Source organism: Toxotes jaculatrix, chromosome 22 (assembly GCF_017976425.1).
Source record: "Toxotes jaculatrix isolate fToxJac2 chromosome 22, fToxJac2.pri, whole genome shotgun sequence".
Lineage (NCBI taxonomy): Eukaryota > Metazoa > Chordata > Actinopteri > Toxotidae > Toxotes > Toxotes jaculatrix.
The window spans coordinates 15,452,775-15,478,543 of NC_054415.1; the positions used below are offsets into that span (position 1 = coordinate 15,452,775).

Consider the following 25,769-nt stretch of genomic DNA (forward strand, 5'->3'; position numbering starts at 1 on the left):
ATTTCAACAAAGTATTTTTAACCTTGGCTAATGAGTTTGACGCTTCCGCCATCACCCACTGGAAACCGTAGAGAGGAGACCACTTCTAAACCTAAAATTATCCAGGTCATTTGAACAACAATAATAATAATGATAACATATTTTTGTGCCAAGTTAACAGTAATAGTTCTGTGCCATCCATCCAGTCCAGTTTAGCCCTGTCGTCCTGCGTCTCTGTCTCCCCCTCCTGTCCTCAACACCAGCCTGCGTTTCCCTCTATTATTTTCCACTCAGTTTCTCGCAGTTTAAAATGGCGGCGTTGAGCAGCGCCGAGTCCCCACCGCCCGTCTTTAACGGAGACACCGCGGAGCGGGAGCCGGGCAGGGAGCGGGGCCTGGAGGAGCTGGGCGCCGGGCTGGACTCCTCCTGCACGTCGGGGATCCCCGGGGGTCCGCAGGATGAGGAGGTAAGCTCTACGGCGGCTGGGTAGCGAGTCTAGGCTAGGCAGGGGGACACGGGCTCCGACTCGAGTGGAGGTAATTGGATGTAAATCTTCAGGAAACACCGGCTGTAACATGGATCGTGGCGGCTGCAGTGCAGGGGGGCAAGAACGATGGGCTAAATGTAAACGATCCATCTGGGTCCCGGGCTCTCACGTCCCTCGACTTCCACTGAACAGAAAAATGCGACAGACTGATGTGAGCGGGAGGGGAAGGTTTTATTCGGCGGAGCCTGTGTTTATTTCGGGCCTGCTTTATTCCATTCGCTCCTGGCTTCGTTTTCCAGGCTTCGCTGCAGCTGCAGCCTGGTGCGCCAACAGAGCACACACACACACACACACACACACACACACACGCTCACACACACACATACACGCACACACGCACGCACACACGCACGCACATGCACACACCGCTGTTGACACAACAAAGACACGCAATTACGCCGCTTTCTAATGCATTCTTGTGCATTTGTAATGTGGCCCAAGTTTCATTTTCACTAATCCGCACAGCTCCTTCACCTCAAAGGGGAGATGCTGCTGCTGCTGCTGCTGCTGCTGATGATGATGATGGTGATGATGATGGAGGTGGAAGCTAAATCAAGTCTTTTTTTTTTTCTTTTGAGGTGCAACTGAGATAACACGGGCTACTTTTATTTATATTACAGGCTTTACAATCACCGCCCCCACCTCCACACACACACACACACACACACACACACACACACACACACACACACACACACACACACACACACACACACACACACACAGAGGCGGAACCATCAGTCAGGCTGTGTCCTCATCATTTAATGCACAGTGACCATGTAGCCTAGCCTGGAAATCTGTCTCCAGTCTGCAGATCAGAGGCCTCACTGCTGGACCATGACAGCAGGCTACATCACAGTAGCAGCACACTCACACTAACAGTCAGCAGCTTCTTCTTCTTCTTCTTCTTTTTTACAATATATAATATTACTTCTAAAAATCAGATGTTCTACCTTTAAACTGAAACAGACAAACCGAAGAAGACAAATGTCTCATTCTGTCCCTTTAAAGACACAAGTGGCCTCTAGGCCCACAAAAAAAAAAAAAATCTCATCACCTCAGTAGTTAAGAGTTTTCTTATTAACATGTCAGTCTGACTATGGCATGGTAGGTTTGGACAATCGTCCATCATCATTACCGGGGACGATCCGATTGTCTCTGGGCTTTCTCTGTCATCACTCATTGAAAACAGTCGATAGAGCCGATCTCACTGCTGCTGCTGCTGTCTTTAAACTGTGTTTTGGTTCGGTTTATCAGACAATGTAGTGATCAGAAAACAATAAATTTGTTTCCAGCAACAGCTTGCTTCCCCTGAATGGAGACCTCCCTCCCTCCTCTCTGTCTCTCTCATCACACACACACACACACACACACACACACAAAAACTAGTTTTGCTGCATGTGTTAAAACAAAGTCAGCAACAAATGAAATGCACATAAAAGTCAGGCCTCAGAGGCAGAAATAGACCCTGCACGTAAAGACAGCGGAGCAGAGGGGAAAGAGCCAGGGTCATGTGGGGCTTAGGGACCCTTGTGGACACACACGCACACACAGACACACACACACACACTGGCTAGAATCAAACTTTAGCAGCAGGCATATGTTGAATGGAGGTACAGGCTTTGTGAGATTGCTCAGCACGCTTGTCAGGATGGGCAGATGGAAAAGGAGGTTGCTTTAAATTAAGGAACAAGACTAACTTGTGCTGATTAATGATGATCGTCCTTTAATATCAACAGGGAAAAAAATCTTCTGTATCTTCAGTTGGCCGTAGTCGATCTGATCCCCAGTGACCACACCTATGGCATCCAAGTCCATCTTCAGGAGCACGAGGGGAGCTCCGGTGGGCTGATTATAGAAGTGCTGATGTGCTTCCAACACATTTCAAAGGCACCCCACTGATTTTAGTGTTGCACTTTCATAAAGTTGGGGGGGGGGGGACTCAGATCAGTCCTGCAGAGGCTAAGATACCCCGGCTTTTAGCTCCTAGTATAGGCCAAGCTCTAAAAACCAAAAAACAAAACCACTGGATCCTACGTTTCCCATAATGCAACAAATACTACTTTATAGCCTGACTTCTCTAATTAATTTAAAGTCTCCAGATTCAACATGAGCTAACCCTGATGACTCATGAGACTTGACAAATCTGAGCAAGCAGGCAGCTCATGATTAGTAAACTTATGTTGATGTTGTGGGTTTCCCCTTTAATTTCATTCTCAGTCACTAATATGTCAACTAAATATCGTCGTGTCAGTCTCAGACACTCTGTTGTGGTCACGTCTGCATATCAGGCGACTGTTGTTATACATGATTGAGTTGTTTTCGGAGGGGTCCAGTGTTCCACGTCTCCTCTCTCATCCTCTTTGATTAAACATTAAAATCAGAGCTCCAGCTGTTTTCAACCTTTTATCTGCAGGCCTGGGATTTCAAACCAGCTGCTGCCGGGATGGAAGCAGAAACGCTTTCTAAACCTAAGGGCCGCTAATATCTAGTGGAGGTGGTAGTTTTTGTTGACGTGCAGTTGTTCCAGTCATCTGTGGAGAGGCAGGTGAGAGATGGCAGTTCAGGTGCTTTCCATCCAGTCTGACGGAGCCTGAGAGGATCTGATGGAAAGAATGGGACAAAGTGCCCAAATCCAGGTGTGCAAAGAATGTAGAGACTCGCCCAAGCAGAGATTTCAGTTTTGGATTTTTTCATAAATTCGCAAAAGAATCCAAAAAACGTGTTTCCACTACAACACAATAATGTGTGCAAAAAAGAAAAAAAGGGGGAGTGATAAGTTTCGAAGCCGCTGCACACCGTCGCTCTGTTCTTTGACATAAAATATTGATGGACACTTCCAGTGGTTTTGCATGTTTTTGCCCATAAGCGAGTTGTCAGTGCTTCAACACTGGCCCTTTTCCAAAAAAAACTTTTAACTTGGTTTTCTTTCCTCCGGGCAGCCATCGGCTTCAGTTCTGAAAATCTTGCTGCAGATTAACAATCGATTACATCAGATATCTATATCTATCGTCTTTTTTCCGAGAACTGTTTAATGTCAAAGTTTAAGTTTCAGGGACTAAACTCCAGCATTTACTAATTCATTGTTTTGTCAATAACTTTTTTTTTTTCCTTGTCTCACCAACCCAAAGAGATTCAGTTTACAAAGAAAAGAATATTGGATAATCATTAGTATAATCACTACATCTTGTGGGTTTTTTTTAAAATAAATAGTGGTTAGTAAAAATAGAGTGAAAACATCAAGGGTATTTTACCAGTCCAGTCTGCTCTGATAGTTCCTCAGGCTTTGGAAAGTACATCCCCATGATTAGGGACTTTTTTGGAGGGGGGGGGGGGGGCGGTGCAGAACCTGCATTTTGACTTTAATACATGCAGTTGAAATTCAGGGAAAGTTTCTGAAAAATATTGTTGAAAAAGTTTCTGTAGTAGAAACCGGCTAACAGTCACCGCAGCTGAGGGCAGGGGGTTGTTTTTAACGGTACATTCGAGGATGCTTCAACGTACAAAAGCTGAATGTCCCGAAGACACTGAAAAAGTATAATGGCTAACTAATAACAAAAACATATGGTTTACTTTAAAAAAATAAATAAAAAAGCTTTACAGAACGTGAACTTTGACACAAATCCTAACCCTTTCCTCATGATAATGTGAATTTATTTTTCATCCAGTGACTGATAAATTTAAGGAGTCAGTCGGTCGTAATTTAAACTTAAGTGTTTTTGATTTGATTTGTGTTTGAAAATTCAAATATAATTTGGAAACAGGCGTCACAATACAATACAACAACACACTTATTAGGAGGGACCTCACATGACCACAAATTTGAATGTAGGTGCGACACTGTTGAAATTTTCATGAGTGAGTGTGTGCTGCTGCTGAATACATACAGGGGAACCACTGAGCTGGATACCGCGATTAAAGATGACACCCCGTTCATTGATGCTCCCATGGTTTTGGGCCCACGGAGCATGCTCGGTAGAGTCCTTCCCCCAGCAGAGCCGACTGACTTCCTGTTAGCTCTCTGCACACGAGGAGAAAAAAAAAAAGAATTAAAAATATCCAAAGCAGATTGGAGTCCCCTGCCCCAGGTGTCTTCTTTGCAGTCACCTCTGTACGTCCACAGGTCATGAAAGACAGCATCCTATGTGGAAGTCTGCAGTGTCTCTCTGCCAGATATTTGTCTCTGTAACTCTGTTTGGTGTGTGTCCCCACAGATCTGGAATATCAAACAGATGATAAAGTTGACACAAGAACACTTAGAGGCTCTTCTGGACAAGTTTGGAGGAGAACACAATCCTCCCTCCATATATCTAGAGGTAAGAGTTCTTTGACTTTAGTAAATATAGCTTTGTAGAAAACATATAATCTCATGAATGTCACCTGAGGTTCTTAGGCCGTCGAGTCAGGGCTCTCTGTCTGCTGTGTCGTCCCCGTCAGGCCTATGAGGAGTACACCAGTAAACTAGACGCCCTGCAGCAGAGGGAGCAGCAGCTGCTGGAGGCCATGGGGAACGGGACAGACTTCTCCTGCACTCCTTCTCCCATGCCAGCCCTTCTGGAGGTCAAGATGGGAGGGTGTGGGGTCGGAGGTGGGGCTCAGGCCTTTCCCTCGGCCCCCAACACCTTGGCTGTCCTGCAGACCCCCGCCGACGCCAGCCGGGCCAACCCTCGCTCCCCCCAGAAACCCATCGTTCGGGTCTTCCTGCCCAACAAACAGAGAACAGTGGTATGTCAGACATCCTCTCTGAGGATACGTATGTCGTGAAGATGATTTTTAAGTCGAATTTAATGTGTTGTAGCTGTAAGCGAACCATTGCCCCTTTAGATAAATAGATGCCATAAAGTTTTCCTTGAAAAATCGGTGCAGGCTGCAGAAATGGCTGCCTTAGGGTGCAGTGACATCATCCTCTGTTTGCACTGAATAAGCACATCAACAAACTAAAGAATATGTTTTACTAACCGTTTCCAAAAATACCTCATTTAGAGTAAAAACAACAGATGACTGTACTGGACATTGGAAGAAAACTACAGCCTGACTGATGCTGGGGTTTTTTTTTTCAGGTCAATCTCGCAATAAATAATAAATATTTTGATTGTACCAGCATTTGTACTGGAACATTTTGAAGATGAGGACTTTGTCTCGCTGTTCTCGGTGGGACAAATTTTGAATTTGTTTCTGAAGGACCTGAAACATCTCTGTGACATTTCTGTGAAACACACTGGCCAGGGTAACCGCTCGTGTGCTCATCTTTGGGGGGGGGGGGGGGGGGGGGGGTTAGTGGTGCGCTTGGGAGAGTTCAGATTCTACCGATGTAAACTCAGTGAGCACTGTGCTGCGTTCAGGTCCCGGCCCGCTGTGGGATGACCGTGAGAGACTCACTGAAGAAAGCTCTGATGATGCGAGGCCTCATCCCGGAGTGCTGCGCGGTGTACAGGATACAGGATGGGTAAGTGTGCCACTCACATACCGAAAGAGGGGCACTAACTAATAATGCATGCACTAATGCATTCTGCATTCTCTTGCTGTATGTTGTCCACACACTGGTGTCAAGTAACAGTCTTTGTTATATAACATACTATAGTCGCACTTGCGTAATAATTATATAATGTTAAAATACATAAGGTTTCCTGCGATAATATAGAATTTACAGTTTTCGTCCCGAGCTTCATTTGCATAAATTAGAGTGAATCTCTGAACTGTGCTGCTTCCTCACACACTGCAGACACTTCTGCTTGTCTCTCTCTGCCTGTTTCTAAATTTAAATGACTGGCCCTGTGTGCGCCGCTGTGGTTTTGTGTAATGAGCCCTGCACGTTCTGGTAGGTTGCAACAAGTGAACGGATACAGTAAGCAGCATGACTGAATTGATGTGTGTCTGTGTGTGTGTATATATATCTCATAATAATACTTTTTAAATGAGTGGAACGTTGACTTCCTGTTTCAGAGAGAAGAAGCCCATTGGCTGGGACACAGACATCTCCTGGCTGACAGGAGAGGAGTTACACGTAGAAGTGTTGGAGAATGTGCCGCTCACCACGCACAACTTTGTAAGCGCCGTCAACGACAAAGCCACACATCGCGACTCACAGTAAACAGTATGTGCTGATCATAGCCCTCATTGTATGTCTGGTCTATGTATGTCTATGTGTGTGTGTGTTTATTTGACAGGTGAGGAAGACCTTCTTCACACTGGCCTTCTGTGACTTCTGCAGAAAGCTGCTGTTCCAGGGATTCCGCTGTCAGACCTGTGGGTACAAGTTCCACCAGCGCTGCAGCACCGAGGTTCCTCTCATGTGTGTCAACTACGACCAGCTAGAGTAAGTCGCAAAACACAGCGTGATGCTGTGTGACCAGTTCAGGATTGAACCCACTGTAAACTATAGCAGATAGAGGAATTTGGATTGACTGAATGATTAATAAGTAACCTGGATGTCATGTGTCCCGCAGCTTGTTGTTAGTGTCCAAGTTCTTTGAGCATCACCCGTTCAGCCAGGAGGAGGTCTCCTCAGAGGGAACCACCCCCGTGTCCGACGTCTGTCCGTCACTCCCCCCATCTGACTCCACCGGGTGAGTCCTCCACCTTCACGCTCCTGAGTGGGGAAAAGTGCAGATCCTAAGTCTTCAACTTTCATTAACAGATAGATCTCCATCTTTACAGGTCTATATGCCATACCACTGTGTCTCCGTCCAAGTCCATACCCATCCCGCCCAGTTTCCGGCCCAACGAGGAGGACCACCGCAACCAGTTCGGCCAGCGGGACCGTTCGTCCTCAGCCCCCAACGTCCACATTAACACCATCGAGCCTGTCAACATCGATGTGAGTCTGCTTTCCTTCTGCTGGAATGACACACAGATGGCTTGCTAGCATTAGCCAGGGGACAGACAACGCAAAGTAGACGTTCAGTTGACTGTCATGGCTTCACCTGCCACCTCTTTTCAGTCAGTCACTCTCATAGATGTGACCAAGGTGGCCTCCATCTGCCACCTTGAGCAGAGCAGAGCAGGGATACACCTGGAGTCATGACAGTCATTTAACCTGCAGGAGGTGGCCTGCTAACAGGGCTAATGTAGCAGCTATCAGCTACGTTACCTTCTAGACTCACAGTAGTTATTTTGCACGCTATCTCTCGTCCCCTTGTGTAGCAGAGAGCACAGTAGACAGCGAGTGTGTGTAAATGATGACAGTGTTCGTATTATTATGTCTGTCTCCTCCTTCTTTACAGGACCTGATTCGAGATCAGGGCTTACCAAGGTCAGACGGAGGTAAGGATAAAAGTAGCAGACTTCAGACTTATTCTGTGCCTGCTTTGTTTTTTTTTTGTTTTTTTGTTTTTTTTTTTTTGTTTTTTTTATCCCACCATCCTGCGTCTGCGTGCTCTCGGTCTTCTGTGTGTGCGCGTGTGTGTTGTGTGTATGTGTGTGTGTGTGTGTGTGTGTGTGGAATTCAGACCCGAGGAGTTGAGTCAGTTCTGTTTAGTCCTGCAGCCAGTCAGTTACAGAAAGCAGTAGCTGAAGACAGGTTTTGTTGTTTTTTTTTTTTTCCAGATCTGTGGGTCAGGGTTTTTCAGTAGAAGTAGTTCCACTTCAGCAGACCGCTTTCTCTTCTTCCAGTCTTACTTAGAGTAGCTGTGTCAGCTCAGGAGACGCACATGTAGCTAACGAATCTTTCAACTTCATAACAGAAGTTTAGCGGAAAGAAAATCATAAAGATTGAAATTAAATCTGAGGTTTGCTGTGGTCTTCACCCTCCCCTGCTTCCAGTATTTCACTCTCGGAAATAGAAAGAATAAATGTTAAAGGCTGAGATTTGTGACACCTCCCTGCAAAACGGAGCTAAGCTAACGTGCTAACGGCATACTGTGGTAGGAGGGCTCCGTGTTCAGGAGCTCAGCTGTATCCGTGGACATTTAGTGAGAGGTGAGAGGGGCAGGGTGAGTAGCAGTGATGGTCTGTCTGTCTCTCTTTGCCCTGCAGCCCCCCCGACCCACCCCGCCCGCTGCTTGAGGAAGCACCGAACACGGACCTCAAGCCCCCTCCTATACTCCTACCCCAATGACATAGTGTTTGATTTTGAGCCCGAGCCTGTTTTCCGAGGTAGTTAGGCCTCCGCGTGTTCCTGTGTCCTTCCACCTTTTACCCCCCCTCCTCTCACTACACCACCCCACCCCAACCCAACCCCTACCCTCCCACCACCAACCTCCCCACACACCAACCCCAGCCCTGTGTCACATCCACAACATCCACTGTGTGTACCCCCTACCCCCACTTCCCTCTTCTCTGTCCCTTTCTCCTCTGTGTCCTCACATGTTTTCTCTGCCACACACCTGACAGCACACACACACCTCTCAGCAGCACTCTGACGACACACCTCTGGTTCTGTGGATGGTGGTTTGATTCCTCCTTTCTTCAGTTATTACCTGTTGTGGAGAATAAATCAACAGTCAACACGAACCATTTAGCATTTAGCATAATAACATTCTTAACATCACTTATGTAATATTTCCAAAAGAATAATAACATTGGAAATTAGTGCTGTATTTATTTAGAACTGCTGCATAATTGCGGTAATAAAATGAGAGACACCGGCTCCTCAACAAATACCGATGCAATTATTAGTCTACTCTCTGCTCTGTGGGAGACACGGCCCAGTGTCTGTTTGTTAAAACAGCTGATGTGCTCTGTCTTCGGCTGAGTGTAAATAGCAGAAGCAGAACAGGTTGGTGTGTACATTCAGACCAGTTTGTTCTTTGTTTGTTCACACTTTAGTTCTCTTAGAAATAATAGCTCGGGCCGAATTCAGATTCATTTGTAATGTTTACTTCAGTTATTTTTATTGTCTATTTCCCACTTTCATGGTTAAATGCTGCACGAGCTGAGCCTGACAGTGTAATCTGAAATAATGTAGTAGTTTTAGTTTTAATAGTGTATGTAGTTTTACTGTAAATGGTTTAAACTCAGCTGACTTCCTCTTAGACATTGCAATCTCCTTTGTAATTCAGACAGAACTAATTAATAACAGTGACTGATTTGTGAAGTCAAGACGATTAAGCCATTAACTGCCATCCAACCAAGCACCCCCCACCCCCCTTTCCACCCCCTCCACACCTCAGTGCATGTGACCAAAACACACACACCCGACTGATACAGACGCCTCAGATCCTGTCCTCGACCAGACCTTCTCTTTCTTCACTCTTTTCTGCTTTGTCTCATCTTCTGTTTTGACCCCCGTCTCTCTAATGGCCTCTTTTATTGTTTCTCTTCTTGTCACCCACGCTCCCGCTGCAGGCTCCACCACAGGGCTGTCGGCCACGCCGCCCGCCTCTCTGCCCGGCTCTCTGACCAACGTCAAGGTTCCGCAGAAGTCGCCGTGCCAACAGAGGGAGCGCAAGTCGTCATCCTCGTCCGAGGACCGCAATAAGATGGTGAGAGACTATTTTTCTGCGTTTGAGCGCACACTGCAGTTGTGTGTGTGCTGACTGTGTGTCCTGTGAAACAGAAAACCCTGGGGAGAAGGGACTCCAGCGATGACTGGGAGATCCCCGAGGGTCAGATCACTCTGGGTCAGAGGATAGGCTCCGGATCCTTTGGAACTGTCTTCAAGGGAAAGTGGCACGGTAAGAAAAACACAGAGGAAACTGTTGACATCCTTTGGGTATCAAATAAATAAATAGATAAATAAACAAGTGTATTTAGTTTAGTTTTTTTTTTTTTTTTTAATTTAAAACTTAAATGTCAATGACCTGGTTCCCGTGGATCCTAAAAATCCTTCGCTCTCTCTCTCCTCTCAGGTGATGTAGCAGTGAAGATGTTGAACGTCACTGCTCCCACGCCACAGCAGCTCCAGGCCTTCAAGAACGAAGTGGGAGTCCTCAGGTAACTCCATCCACCGTCTCTTTCTACAGCAGAACCCATGGATACACAAGGACATCGTATTAGTGAAGTATCCTCCTTTAGTGAAGCAGTTGCAGTTGTGTAGTCTCATCAACCTGTGTGTGTGTGTTCCCTCTAAGGAAAACGCGTCATGTGAACATCCTGCTGTTCATGGGCTACACCACCAAGCCTCAGCTGGCCATAGTGACCCAGTGGTGCGAAGGCTCCAGTCTGTACCACCACCTACACATCATCGAGACCAAGTTCGAGATGATCAAGCTGATCGACATCGCCCGGCAGACCGCTCAGGGCATGGAGTGAGTTTCCCAGAAGCCCCTACACACACACACAGACGCAAATGCAAAAGCAGTCAGGTTACATTGTGTGTTTATATTACGACTAATAACTTCTCTTTCCTCCTCAGTTACCTGCATGCCAAATCAATCATCCACAGAGACCTGAAGAGCAACAGTATCCTTTTGAAACATTTCACCAAGTCACTTAATCTTTAAACCAGTGTGTTCCTGTTTTTTTTCCCCCAAAATAAATTTCTAACCGTAGCTGATCTATTTTGCCACATGGCAGCGAGCGTCGAGATTTGTTTCCATGACCCTCCTCCCAGATATTTTCCTCCACGAGGACCTGACGGTGAAGATCGGAGACTTCGGCCTGGCTACGGTCAAGTCCCGCTGGAGCGGCTCGCACCAGTTTGAACAGCTGTCGGGCTCGATACTGTGGATGGTCAGTGACGCTTCGCTGCAGTTCTCTTTTTGCCACTTCTCTTTCTTTCTTCTCCTCTTTTAACTTCCACGCTCTTACAGGCCCCAGAGGTGATCCGGCTGCAGGACAAGAATCCCTACAGCTTCCAGTCCGACGTCTACGCCTTTGGCATCGTCCTGTACGAGCTCATGTCAGGAGCGCTGCCCTACTCCAACATCAACAACAGAGACCAGGTGAGACCTTTTAAAGCGCTAATGTGGGGAAACAAAATGTGGCTGGTGATCCTCAAATTATTAAACAAACTATAAACTATGAGCAAGTGGTGTAAGTAAAAGTCCCTGCGCGGGCTAAATGAATAAGGTCAGGAAAAGGGAAACCACAGCTGTGGGCTGCTGGTGTTTTACCAGCATCAAACAAACAACTCGGGTTTATTGGCCTCTGATTTCAACGGTATTGTTCTAATCTCATTTAAGCTGAAAGGCAATGATGATTCCACTTCCTTTATAATCATTTAGAGCTGTTACCATTGAGCCTTTTCAAAATAAAAGTATAAAAACATTATCATTTTCTCTCTGATAAAGTCATTATGTTAATCTGTGCACTTAATTATAAAATGCTCTAATGTGATTTAATTGAACTAGACAGGAAACAGTGTGAAAGTATACATACTATAGTGGGACAGTCCAGGCAGGAAGCTACAGCCTCTACAACAGCCTGTTTATCTTTGCAAACAAATACTGTAGTGACTCTTACCTGCTCTGCGCACAGATCATATTCATGGTGGGTCGAGGTTACCTGTCTCCCGACCTCAGCAAGGTGCGCAGCAACTGTCCGAAGGCCATGAAGAGACTGATGGCGGACTGCCTCAAGAAGAAGAGAGAGGAGCGGCCTCTCTTCCCTCAGGTCAGAAACAAATTCGGATGAGTATTTGCTAATAAGACAAATTTCCTCCATCTTTAGCATAATCTATCTGTCCACAGTATTAATTTCATCAGTACAGTAACAGAGTCATGTCAGACATACTGCTCTTTTGTATTGGCCCAAAGTCATTGAGAAACTTCCTGTACGGTTGTTTCATATTAAAAGCCATGCATTAACTCAAAGGGTATAATACTTCCCTTTCCTGGAGACTTTTAGGAGAGAGTGCGTGACACTTTTCTTGGTGTTGTGTCCTGCTGCTGAATGTGTGGCCGTACTGCGTGTTGTGTCCCTCAGATCCTGGCGTCCATCGAGCTGCTGGCTCGCTCGTTACCCAAAATCCACCGCAGCGCCTCGGAGCCTTCGTTAAACCGAGCCGGGTTTCAGACGGAGGACTTCAGCTTGTACGCTTGCGCCTCACCCAAAACCCCCATCCAGGCCGGTGGCTACGGTGAGCGCACACACACACGCACATACACACAGGTGGAGGTGTGTTTGAGAGCAGACGATCACTGCTGCGACAGTGCTTCACACGTTCATGTTCTCCATGTCTTTGTTTTTTTTTTTCAGGGGAGTTTTCGGCATTCAAGTAAGTGCTGCAGAGTTCCCACCAGTCCATCCCTCGTCACTTCTCAAAAGTCTCGTGTCCCTGCGGTGGATTCATTCATTACTGAAAAGAAAAAAAGAAAAAAAAAGAAAAATTAGTCTCAGAGAATGGGCTGTCTTCTTCCTCTATCAACCTGAAGAAGGCAGCCTCACAGGAGGCAACTAAAAGCTGTCCAGCAGGCAAACGGCCACAGCGACAGACAAAACTGAATTAGGAAAAAACAAAAAAAAAAAAACAAAAAAAAAAGCAACTTGAATTATAAAAAAAGGAAAAAAAAATATCCATACCAAAACAGTTTTCTTGCCTGCTGGAGGGAAAAGATGAAGGCCAAAAGGAAGTGGGGGAGGAGGGGGGGGCGGTGGGAGCGGCAGAGGCGAGACATCAGGAAAGTCGAGGCTTCTGGAGCCGCTCGTCTCGTCGTTTTTCCTTTCGCAGTGCACGGGGGCCTCCCCCTGCCGCGGGAAGGAGGAGCGGCCTCCCATCCGGACGGCTGAGGCGGAGGGTCAGGCGTCAGGCGCCCCCGTTCCCGAGAACAGCCGGAGGTCACTGAAAGCGAGGGTCAACCCCCCGAAGGAAGATGACTTGAACGATAGATCTATTTTTTACTTTTTCATTTGTTTCTCATGTTTCAGATTTGTTAGCTAGCAGTTGCTGGGAATGATGATGAGCTTTTTTTTTTTTTTTTTTTTGGTCCTTTGTTTCTTTTGAAGAGATGGTAGCTATTTAAAAAAAAAAAACTTTCCTCCCGGTCATGCAAGCACAGGCCTTTGCTTTTTTTTTTTCTTTTCTTTTTTGTTTTTTAGGTTTTTGGGGCTGAATGCTGAACCAAATTCTGCAAAACACTGTCGTTTGCCTTCTTGTTTGCCTCCAACTGATTTGATGACCCCTGTGATGAAACAGCAGCAGCTCTTCACCTGTGGAAAGAGAGTTTGCATGTGAAAGCGGGAGAAGCGGTACTTTCCGTCGATTTGCAGCAAAACAGTTCAGAGCTCGGAGGAAAAATGCTAACTGGGATATTTCGGATTCTCTTTAAAGAAACTGGTCTAAGCCAGTGAGTAAGGTATTATGTTGAGTAGCCAGCTTTAGAGGATTTCTGGTTGAAAACTCTGGAGCCGGTCACGTTGGGCCGACCACAGGAGCTGTTCAGACTCAGAGGGAGGAAGAAAATGCAGATTGCTTTGATGATGGGTGTTTCTTTTTTTTTTTTTTTTTTTTTTTTTTTTTTTTAAAGGTCTAAGCTGCTGCCCATGGTTTACGCTAAGCTAAGCTAAGCTGTGTGTACAGTACTTGTGGCTGTTACACAGCATCTCTGCAGCGAAGCTTCTCAATTTGCTTTTGACGCTTTTCCACAAAACCCAACGTCCGATTTTTTTTTTTTTTTTTTAGTTTTTTTTGTTGTGACTCCAAGTGCATGTTGTGTCTTTTCTTTTTTTTTGATACGTGGCTTTAATATTGCACTCAGCTTAAAACGGGGACCTTACTTGTTGCAGTTTCTGACTAACGTGCTGCAGCGTAACCTGCTGAAAAAGGACCAGTGATCTTCTGCAGAGGTGTGTTAGTCTTGTTTGGGGGGGGGGGGGGGGTCTGAAAACGTTCTTCGAATCACACCTTTTACCTTCTCTACACACATGCACCTGTACTTTTCTTTTCATTCCGGCGTGTGTTGATGGTTGTAGGTGTTACAGGTTCTTTTGATTTTGTTATTGTCATTGTTTGCCTTTTTTTTCTGTACAGGCAGGCCTGCAGATATTTACTTATTTATGTGAATCTTTTTGTTTTCTGGACTAATTTTCCGAACCGCTTTATTTGACGCTATATCAGTCTTTCTTTAGACGCTTGTTTTAGTCTTTGTGACTCGTGTACTTGCACTTTGTAGAGACGGATCGAAGCAAATGAGCGACTTGCCTTGACTCTTTTTTTTTTTTTTTTTTTTTTTTAATTGTGACAACGCAGAGCTGATGACCCAAAATCCATCTAATGCATGAGTCATCTGCAGGGGCTGAAGTGTGAATATTTTGGCTTGGGAGGCTCAGTTGTCACCCGCGGACTGTCTTTGATAAAAGCCTGAAGGAGTGAGTGTGATGGGAGCTGAGAAAGTGAGACCGCTGGCCTGATCAGTGGATGTTTTGGAGGTAGAGCGAACGGTCGAGGCATCCATCTACGTCTGTCCATTGTAAACATCATGAACTAACCCCACACCCCTTCCACCACAGCACTGTTATTACACTTTTTTTTGGGGGGGGGGGGGGGGGGGGGGGGGGGCAGTCCATTATGTTAGGAAATACACTTCCTTGTCATCTTACCCATCAGTCCCCACCTTTTCAAGTCTATGATAGAGAGATATAGGGCTGCAACGATTTTAGCTTAGCTTAGCACAAAGACTGGAAGCGGGGGGAAACTGCTAGCCCTGACCCAAAGACGGTCTTACGACTTCCTGTAGTTTGGACATTTTAGTCCCTGGGCAGCTCATGACATGTGTTACGGGAAGCATAATGAAAATAGGAAGTAGTAGGAAATATTTGTAGCAGCTTACAAGGTTGGGAAAAAAAAAAAAACACGTCAGGTGGGTGTGATCTCATCACGCAGGTTAAGAGAGCAGACGAAAGCATTTCCCAAATTTGAAGAGCAACCAAACTCAAACCTGTGCGAAGCCGGATATTTATCAGTGTAAGGTACTTAATGTCCTCCAGCTGTTGGGTGGTGATTTCATTTTGTTGAGTGAGGGTGCGCTTGATTTGGCTTTGCATTGTCCCGCATGTTACGTAGCTGTAGGTGAGGCTGTTGAAGGATAACAAGCACAAATTATCACTTTGGATTGGGCAACACAGTGTAAACATCTCGTCTGTCAGATGATCAGGAAACAAACCTCCAGGTGACTCAAATTCATTTAGAAGAAAATAAGGTTAATTTGTAAAATTCAAACATCTGCTTCGGTCTGCAGTTAAACTAACCTGCCTCCAGACGGAGTTAGCAGCTAACATGGTGAAGACGTTGGAGCATTTAGCAGCTGACGAGCCAGATATTTTTCTCAGGAGTTGGTGGAGACCAAAACTGAACTAAAAGGACGAGTGAATATTTAATGTAACATTCATCTGGTGACCAGAGACACAACTTTAAGTGCGTGCTAATGTTGCTGTGTGTTTGCAAGATTTGTAAATGGCGGTCTATCCGGGTAGCTCTAAGCATCATGTGGATTCTCGTGTGTCTAATGATGTGGATACAACAAACAAACCAGTAGGTTTTGAGCTTGAAGTGGCTCCACAGAGTTTGGTTTGTACTACTCTTCTACAGTCTGACCATTATCTTTACCTGACTCACACATCGTCTGCAGGTTAGGAGTTTGACTTGTATATAGAGACGATGTCGGCCTTTTATTAAAACATTACATATCCTGCAGTCGTGTCACACCTCTGATGTGAGCGAGGTGCCTCTCTGCCCACATCTGAGGAGAAACGAGCTGACGCCATCTGAACCTGTTCGGGTTGTGAAGGAGATTTTGAGTCATAGAAGTACCGACAACTTCTTGGTCATGAAATTCATTTGAAAGTTCTGAAGCTAACAAAGACGCCCTGACATAAGTTTAAGTCATACTGGTGCCTGTGGAAGAGGAGGATGAAGTCATGTAAAGTGTATTTGATATGTGTCTTGATTTTGAGATATTGGTCAGATTTCGGCCTTCAACCCAATAAAATGGAGGTAGATAGAATTTAGTTTGTGGTTCTCACAGCACTGAAACCTGTTCCTCTGGATAATCTGCTCACTCCATAGTAAACAGTCACAGCTGGAGCTGTTTTCTCACAGGTAAATAGTCCCTGTGAAAGCCATTTATCGTATTGTGGTGGAGGCCAGCATCACAAAGACAATTATCTCCAAACCTGGACACATGAAAACAGTCTCACTTGCGTGCTTGCTCTGGAGCTTTTGACCGTATCACATGGTCTTCTTCGGCATGTTGAGCTCACTCAGTGCCAGCTGCAGATGTTCAGACTTTTGATGGTTCTGAACAGTTCTGAACTGAAGTACGTCTGGTTGATGTTGGCTTTTAACGTCATTCTTAATCTTGGTAAGAGTTGGAGACTAAACAGTTTCAACTCAAGCTTTACTTACTGAGTTGCTTGTTCCAGAGCTTTTGATCGGTGAAGAATTAGTTGTCGAGGTCGACTTTAAATCCTGCACAGATTTGAGATCTTAGAGAGGCTCAGATCACGGACATCTGATGATGAAGACCATGTGATACGGTCGAGAACGAGTGAGGAAGTGGGCCTTGATTTAAGCTGGTTTTGTGAACTAGTATCTCCCAGGTCTAAAATGATCTGTCAGCCTTACTAGAAGTAGCACCTGGCCTCAGTCCTCCTCCACAGGCATCAGCGTGGTCCTTCAGACAGCTGGATTTGGAGTTAGCGGCAGCTGGATCAGCTGTATCTCACTTTCAGATCGCTCATGGTTGAGATGACGGGGACCTGAGGAAGTAAACAGCAGTGTGTTTATTAGTGCTGTGTTTATTTATCCTTAGAGATCTTTGTTTTCTATGAGAATATTATCACAGATACGAATCCGCTAACATTTCATAGCATCTACAGGAGGAAACAGGAGGCTCTCCCCTCCTCTCCCCTCCTCCCATCTCACCTCACACCCTCTGCTCCTCCTCTTCCTCTTAACGCACAACTCTCTGTTCATCAACCTCTCTCTTTTCATTTCCTTTTTTTTCCTTCTTCTGAAACATTCCCCCTCTCTCCTCCTTTGCCTGCACCTTAAACCCCAAACGATTCCTTTCAACTGAGAACTATCATGGGAAAAAAAAGAAAAAAAAAAAACTTTATGGAGATTTGTTTTGTTATGTTTTTATTTAGTTTCACCTGTAAATAGTTGTACAAAGGAAATACTGTCAGTTTGCTAGGAGGCATGGAGACTACAAATGTAACAAATTATAAAATGTTCAAAATAAAGAGACAAAGATTAAAAGATGTTTTGATAGGCAGACTTCTGAGAAATACGGTTGAGTGTAAAAATATTTAAGGCTGTATCATAAGAAGAAAAAGCTTAATGTATTTGTTGTGAATATGAAAAACTGATATATTAAAGAAGTGCATGAAAACTGTAGTATTTCTGGGTTTGTGTGTCCTTTTTGTGCGGTGTAGTCATGTTCTCCGTCCACACGGTGGCAGCATGTGCTGCCGTAATGTTCCCAGCAACATGTGCCGCCGTGAGGAGGTGCAACACAGGCTAATGATGCTGTCTCACACTTGTGTGAGTCGACATCACATTGTACACGGGGTTCAGCGTGTACCTGATCTGTACGTAAAGGTTGTGTAATTAACTTCATTCAAGCAGACTTTCTCTGCTGTGACTCCTGCTGCATTTTTAATCAGGTACAAACAATATTGGAAAAATTGGAAACAAAAGAAGCCAAGTTTAATTAAAAAAATGAATGAATAAAACTCCTTTTATCAAAGTTGACTTCAGACATCATCAGGCAATTTAAATGCAATCAGTTTGTGTAACAGTGAGGTATGAAAATAAGCTTGACAATAATAAGATAATTTTCATTGGTGCAAACTTAATTAATAAATAAATAAAAATAAATGCTAAAGTTCCTTCATGGAGCTTTAGCATTTATTTTATTTTTTATTTATTTAAATGAAAAAGGTAATGGAAAAAATTAATCAAATGAAAGTAAATGAATATAAGTGTGTGTGTGTAATTTGTTTGTAGGAAAATAAAAACAATGTGGAATCAAACAAGGAAAAGGAAAATTGTGAACAGAAAATAATATAGAAACAGAAGAAAACAATAGAATATACTATACATAATGTTAGGTCATGTTGTTTCCTAAAAAGTCCTTGATTGGAACTGGAAGTTTCCTGGAAAGAAGCTTAAATGTTCAGTTGCTATATTGATGAAGTGCTGATGTGAGCCAGAGGTCATGTAAAGTTCCACACAGCTAAACTCTAACTTCTGCTTCACAGCACATGTTGAAACACACCTACAGCATTTCCTATTTATTTATTTATTTATTTGTTTGTTTGTTTGCTTCCCTGAGGCCTGCTAACATAATCCAGCCATGGCCAGAGCTCATGAAAGCCTGATATTTTAATAAAGCTTTCCCTGCTGGAAACTCAACAACAGGCTCGGTGAAGGATATAGGCTCGTCTCAGTCATGGATCCTTTGGATCCTGAAAAGAAATGAGCAAAGCAAACCTATATCTGTTCCACAGCAGGATAGCTTTGCTTTAACAACTTAGCTCTACCCATCTGTTCTCTCTATGATAACACTGGACTCACCACAGGAGCTGCTGAGATCTCAGGAACAGGCCCACGGGAGCTGACGATCAATCGATCGATTGATGGATCGGTTGATCGATCGTTCGCTTGACCCTTTTTGGGGTACAGCATCTCCACAGTGATTCGGGGACCTGAGAACATAAACAGGGTCTATGTGTTATTTTCCTTAGAAAGCTCTGTGCTGGTGAAAGATGCTGCTCCACCACTATAAAGCTTATTATCAGAGAGCAGTTCTTCACTGATGCTGCAGGAGTCGCCAAGGAGCTGCTGTGCAACTTTGACTGACTGTAACTCACACACATAACACAAACACACACACACACACACATATACACATACAAAAAGATACACTCACATAAATACTTATCAGATGACTTGGAAACTTGGCTTGCGACTGAAAATGCGATCCGAGAGAAATTAATTTCACGTCGTGTCAAATTCATTCATCTGTATTAAAGACTTGTCGAACAGAAGTTATTACTTAGGGAAGAGTGTAAGTGAGTTCATCAGTGGCTGTGCTGCGATCACATCACACACACATACACATGCATGCACCAAACACACACACACACACAAAAGGCAGTTTGACTCATGCAGCTTAGCAGATAAGCAGCTTAGCAGATAAACACACTCAACCCTGTCTCCTAGAAATTACGTTTAGATACAACTAAACTGCAACAGCAAATTTGTGTGGTAGGAAATGTAATCTGGCTGAATTACTGTATGTTCAGAGGCAAGGGTTTTTTTTTTTTTTTGAATGAATGAATGAATGAATGAGTGAAGCAACTACATGTATTTTACAGAACCAGAGTCATGATACATGTTCAGTATCCACGTTTGCACCGTTGCTAAATATGTCAACTGACAACATGTCCATTATACACTTGCTTTGATCTATATGCCTCACCACAGATTTACCACAGAGGTCCACAGAGAGCTCCTCAGACTTCATGTCAATCAATCAATAAATCCAACTTTATTTGTATAGCACTTTTCATACAAATACGTTGTAGTACAAAGTGCTTAACAGAATGCCCCGAATAGGCTCCCACCCCACACAGACACACACACACAGACGCACACACATGCACACACCATCAAAATCCATCAGCATTCACAGTGTAGAACAAAAGGGTTTCAATAAAAACAAGAACCGAGGAAACGCTATCATAAATCTCATGGATTTGCAACAAGGAAACACCGGAGGTAGGATAAAAACTCAAAATAAATAAATAAATAAACTTATAAACAACAGGGAAAATAAAAATGATAATAGAATAAAGTAAATAACATAAAAGGAATCAAAGTGAAGTTTGAAAAAACGATAAGGAGAATGCTAAGAGAGGAAATCTGATGGAGTGAAACCAGAAATCCAGTTAAAATGAAAGAAGTAATAAAACACACTAAAATGTGTGGATAAATAGACCATTAAATAAATAAAAATACTAGGACCAAGACCATTGAGAGCTTTATAAGCCTTTCTTTCTTTCTACACTATGTCCAATCCATTTAATTGGCCACAGGTGGACTCCAATCAAGTTGTAGACACATGTCAAGGAGAAGTAAAGCAAACAGGAAATAAAAGATTCCAGTGTTTTCACGTTACTCATAAGTTACGTGTACACTGATGGGCTGCAATGGCAGCTTTATCCATTTTAAATTAAACCTACAGCACAATAAAGTGTGCAAAAAGGCTTCCTGCAGGAGCTGTGTGCTCGTGTACAGGCTGGAGTGTAACATGTTAGCCTGCGTGGAGGTGCAGAGCATCACGCCGTGCCCCCGCCTTGACTCTATCTCAATTTTCCAGCCGCATTCCGACTGTCTGCGCCCCTGAAATATGATAATGCGCACCATTAAACATATTTACAACCCTTCATAAAGTGGCAGAGACTGCCTGTCTCTCATATCATATTTCCCATTTATCACCGCTGTGGTTACAATATGGATACCTTTATTTATATGACAGTATGTAATAGCTATGAGATCCTAATCCTCCCACACCGTGCAGGCAGTATGAAACATCTGTCAGGAAAATACGGAAGAGGGAAGGTGAATGAATCACCCTCTGCACCCCTTCACCACCCACCCACCACCCCCTCGTCTACAGTGGAAGTGCCCTTGTACAACAGTTGGAGCAGCTCACGAGCAAACGCTACAAAGAGCTCACCTGACTTCCTTTGGAAAAATGAAGTAAAAAAAAAAAAAGAAGAAGAAATGAATTAAGTTCAACAGAGAATCAAATATCAGTGGCAGAGCAGCTTGAGCGCCTGATGGCTGATTTAAATGTCCGTAACCCTCCTGTCACTCATACATCTCCTCATTTACATCCCTGACCTCATTGCATTCATATCGCACATACAGCAGCAAACAGATGACACAGAGCTGGTGTTTCATACATCAACACCACCATCAGCCTGTGCTAAAGCAGAGCTCTTAAATACAGGACATTGTGCTGATTACACTTTAATGTATGCACAGCAAATTTTTTTTTGGGGGGGGGGGCATCTGTAATTACCATTTTCTTGCTCAGCACATTTGCAGCCATCAGACAACTGTTGCTCACTTGTTGCTTTAACAGCTCCAGTCAATACGGTCAATGGCAGCCAATGAGCCGCCGCAGGGACCTGTTCTTGGTCTAATCTCTGGCTTCTTCTTCTCTCTCTTATATTAGAGAGCAACAACTCACCCCACCTATCCTCACATGGCCTCGGCAGCTGGATTCAGAGAGGACCTTGAAAGAAGGCCCAGTTATCACTGTTTGATTCTATTATACTTCTTAGATGCACAGGAGTATAAAAAGACAAAAAGCTGTCATTTCGAGCCATAACATTACAGCTCCAGCAAATTTGCTGCAGACAAAATGATCAAAGCCATCTTTTAATTTTACCCTCCGCTACTGGACTTATGCATTAGACAGCTGCTTCTCACTGTCAGCAGAGACCAGATAAAAGTTTCACCCCTCTGTCCATCTACACGGTCACGTAGAGGCTAAGTGTTTCTTTCAGCTTCCAGGTTTTGTTCAAAGTTTTTTTTTTTTTTTCTTTCACAAAACTCTTGTCAGTCTTCAAAAACCCGTATCTGTCAAATCCTGATTCCTCCCGCCACAAACACATGACGGAAAGCCTTAAAACACCAGCCAGCCCAGCACGCTGTACAGTGATCTGTGGATATCAGGAGGGTGAACAGTAGAGTGATGTCCCAGCGGTGGACGCTTACTCCTCTCTGCTGTCAGAGGAGTGAGAGGCAGATGGAAGAGCTGGGAGCATTCAAAGAAGCCTGGAAAGACAATAAATCACTCAGGAGAGGGAACGCCTGAGGGCCCGAGCAGCGAGCGTGATCTGTGGACGGAATAGCTGATGAAGCATGGAGAGATGCTGGTGCTTATAAAGGAAAAAAAAAAAAAAAGAAAAAGAAAGGTGGAGAAACAAAAGAGGGAGAGAGATAGCCAGAAGAGACGTGGAGTTTGAAGGGGAGAGAAAGACAAAAGAAAGACGGTGTTTACAGTAGAGACAGGAGGCGAGCATGTGATGTGGGTGAACACACAACCTGACTGAAGGTGTGTGTGTGTGTGGACAGTCCCTACAGGATTTCACAGACCATGATTCTCTCCGCTATTTCAATTCCGCTTTCAGGATTTCACGTGATTTTATTTTGCCGCTGATGACACTGACACTGCTCCACAAGTTCCACTCGTTCCACAACTGCTGCACCTACTTCTCCTAAAGAGCTGACCTCAACTCACGTGACCACAGGATCTCCCACAGCGCTGAGGAAAACTGATCTCCTCTGCTTGTTAGTACACATAATCCCACAGCACAGTCAGAACACCTTGGATGTAAGTGCTTTGTTACACAGCAAGTCCTGATGCAACTAACTAGCAATGCTTTTCCTTTTCTTTGTCTTCCACTCGGTTAGATTTCATTTGATAGTTTGAAGGAGAAAAAAAAAGAACAAAGAAAAGAAAGCAGGAAGTTAAATTTAGGAGAGTATAGGTCAACTGCAACACACAACAGATAGGGTTAGCTAAAGGAACAGTTCAACATTTTTGGGAAATACCCTTATATCATTATTTTTTTGGAGGGTGAGGTGAGAAGATCAGACTCTGTGTCTGTGCTTTAAGACCAGATCTGGAGTCAGGACATGGTTCATTTCGCTTAGCAATACCTTAATCCGTTTTTAAGTAAGCAGCATTCAGAAATATAACCTGAAAAACACACCGACATGTTTGAAATCAATTTAAATAAACGTGTTCCTCTGTCATCACACTGTCCAAACAAGGTTCAAAATCAACATGTTAGGGAAAATAATATGCGTCTGCTTCATATGAGACCTGATGAGGCTGTTTATTCCAGAATCTCTGTCAGTGAGTGTGTGTGTGTGTGTGTTAATGCTCCTCTAACTGCACAGAAATGGTTTAAAGGAAAGAGCTGATGTCAGACAGTGTTTACTGGGGGTAAACACTGTCCCCATGCATACCTGATTTTAGTACATTTTAAGGAAAATGTACAAAATGTACATATTACAAAACTTCCCACAATGCACCTGTCCAAGTAGAGTAAAAGCATATGGGTACTTAGGTTTCCAAAAACCAGCTGATCTGGACTCAAAGTGTCCACTTGCCATTACCGGGTCCTGCCACTGGACACCTCACTGTTGCAGGAACCTTAAACTCTGCCTGCGCAGAAATGATGAAGACTGAAAAGAACATTCATTCTGATGAGGACACCTGGTCCTCATTGGTATAGTGAGCAGAGAGACAGACGTTTAATTTTGTTCTCTCCGTCTCTGCGGAGACACATGAATTAAGCTACCGGAGTGGATGAATGGAGATCTCTTAAAGGGAAGGAATTAAGTGTTCCCACAGCGCCTACACGCACGTTTGCATAACCCTCCCCACCACCACCACCACCACCACCACCACCACCCCGCTCCATCATTGTTCTCCCTGCAGTATACAACATTTATGCTCCTCAGTATTAATTCACTCACTTTCTCCATATACATGAGTTAGTGATGCTGCTGGGCGGATTGTGTCATCTCACAAAAAAAAAAAAAAACGAATCAAGCGAAGGAAACTTCTTATATTTGAGGAGTAAAGATAATATTTCAGCCTTTTATCTACAAACTACATCATTGTATCTTATGTGAGAGTCCTGCACGGAACCCAGGACCTAGAACCCCAACACCATCCAGCTCCTTTCAGATGAACAAGAACGCCAACTGAGAGCCAGACCTCATCAAACCAGCATCAGTGTTGGACTGCTGTGGAAGAATTACTAAAATCTGCTTGAGTCAGATTTAAAGACATTTAAAAACAGAGAAATTTTGGCTCGACGTGTTCATTTACTGCATGTGAGTCTCAATTAATTAGGCTCTTCCTGTCTTACTTTCTCTACCTCTGAAAATCTGTCAAAGCACTGATAAATAAAAGGTGAAGTGAGGTGTTAAATGTTTCTTAAGGACGAAGATGACGTATCAAACGTTTTTTTGTTTTTTTTTTAAATCTTGGCTGCCTCGCGGGTAATCACATACAAATTTTAAACGTTTCCGATGCAACCCAAAGCATTTTCACATCAATTCCACGAGCCTAAGGGCAGCGACGCTGTGATAAAAAAAAAAAAACGATAGGTTAATGCACGGCCTCGCCTCAGTTATCATCATGAGGCAGAAAGCACAACGTTATGAATAAAATCCATTACAGCTTCAGAGAAACATTATTTCTTGATGGTATCTCTCCAGACAAACATTGGGCTCATAAATAAATTGTTTACCTTGATGTATTCTATAGATTCACATTGTAAAGAGGTTAAAAAATGTTTGAAACCATACTGCCAAATAAAAGAGGAGCTGCCAGCAGAGACTCAGAGACATTCCCACATGTATGCGGTCGATATTTTTCTGACCCGATCCTCTTGTTTTGGATCAATACTGATCCTCCAAAATGGTTTTTCAATTTAAAGATGTCCCTCAGCCCCCCCCCTCTGGCATCATTTAAACACTAACAGACTCTTAATTGATGTAGTCAGTGTAATCTAGCACTGATCATTACGAGATGACATCTGCTGCGACATCAGTGCAATTGAATGATGAACACATGGGAACACATCCAGCATGCCATACTGATCATTTGAGAGCATATAGATCAAAATGTAGAAGCGTATAATCGGATCCAGTATCTGCTTTCTGTCACAGTCCTGCTCATTCATTCATTCATTCATTCATGCCCCACAAAAACACTTTCCCTCCTGCCGTTTTGGTTCTTTGCCACTCCTACCTGCCCCGTGGAAACCTCACCCTCTTCCCGCCATTCCCTCATCACTTGATTTCCCGTCCCCCTCAGTAGCTCACTCAGCGTTTATACTGGCCCAGTCTCATTCATTCCCTGCCAAACTGTCTATCTCATCGTTCCTGCTGTAGATTTACAGCCTTTATTCCTCCTTTGCTTTGCTAGGATGCTGCCCGTGAATCCTTATTGCTGCTGCTGACCCAAGCATGACCAGGGACACTGCCTCTTGCAATACAAAAACTATATAACAGCATATATATGTGTGTGTGTATGTAACACTATATGTTATAACATTTTTTTCCTATATTTTGAAATATTTGACATCCATCCACCATACCTCATGGTCCTCCATGAATGACATTTCCATCAGCCTCACTTCTGCTTTGTATTTAGTTGTAGTTTAACTAACGAGTCTCCGTCCTGTTAACTCTTTCTTTCTGTCCCATGAGGACTCACTGCTACTTTGTGTTGAGTTAATAAGACTGTCTGGCGGACATGTCTGTGTCTGAGCTGCCAGCCGAGATGACAGCAGATGCATCGTGAATCATAGGACTGAAAAA

At 44.0% G+C, this 25,769-nt stretch overlaps 2 protein-coding genes across 3 annotated transcripts in view; one reads left to right on the top strand and one right to left on the bottom strand.

Moving 5' to 3' along the window:
* tmem178b (transmembrane protein 178B) overlaps window positions 1-4,726 on the bottom strand; it is an 81,484-nt gene extending 76,758 nt beyond the window's left edge. The window contains 2 exon segments of the mRNA XM_041030553.1: window positions 4,414-4,547; window positions 4,634-4,726. The gene's annotated coding sequence lies outside the window, so the exon portion shown is untranslated.
* On the top strand, window positions 290-13,365 carry braf (B-Raf proto-oncogene, serine/threonine kinase). 2 transcript variants are annotated; one of them, XM_041030539.1, is made up of 20 exons: window positions 290-445; window positions 4,741-4,842; window positions 4,964-5,251; window positions 5,869-5,972; window positions 6,470-6,572; window positions 6,694-6,842; window positions 6,973-7,092; window positions 7,184-7,343; window positions 7,750-7,789; window positions 8,501-8,620; window positions 9,812-9,948; window positions 10,023-10,140; window positions 10,315-10,399; window positions 10,537-10,713; window positions 10,821-10,867; window positions 11,019-11,137; window positions 11,218-11,349; window positions 11,885-12,019; window positions 12,332-12,485; window positions 12,605-13,365. In XM_041030539.1, the coding sequence occupies exons 1-20, from the start codon at window positions 290-292 to the stop codon at window positions 12,625-12,627; spliced, it is 2,469 nt and encodes an 822-aa protein (XP_040886473.1). In that variant the 3' UTR covers window positions 12,628-13,365. The 2 variants fall into 2 exon arrangements, with proteins under 2 accessions (XP_040886473.1, XP_040886474.1); XM_041030540.1 differs by lacking the exon at window positions 8,501-8,620.
* The last annotated feature ends 12,404 nt before the right edge of the window (window positions 13,366-25,769 follow it).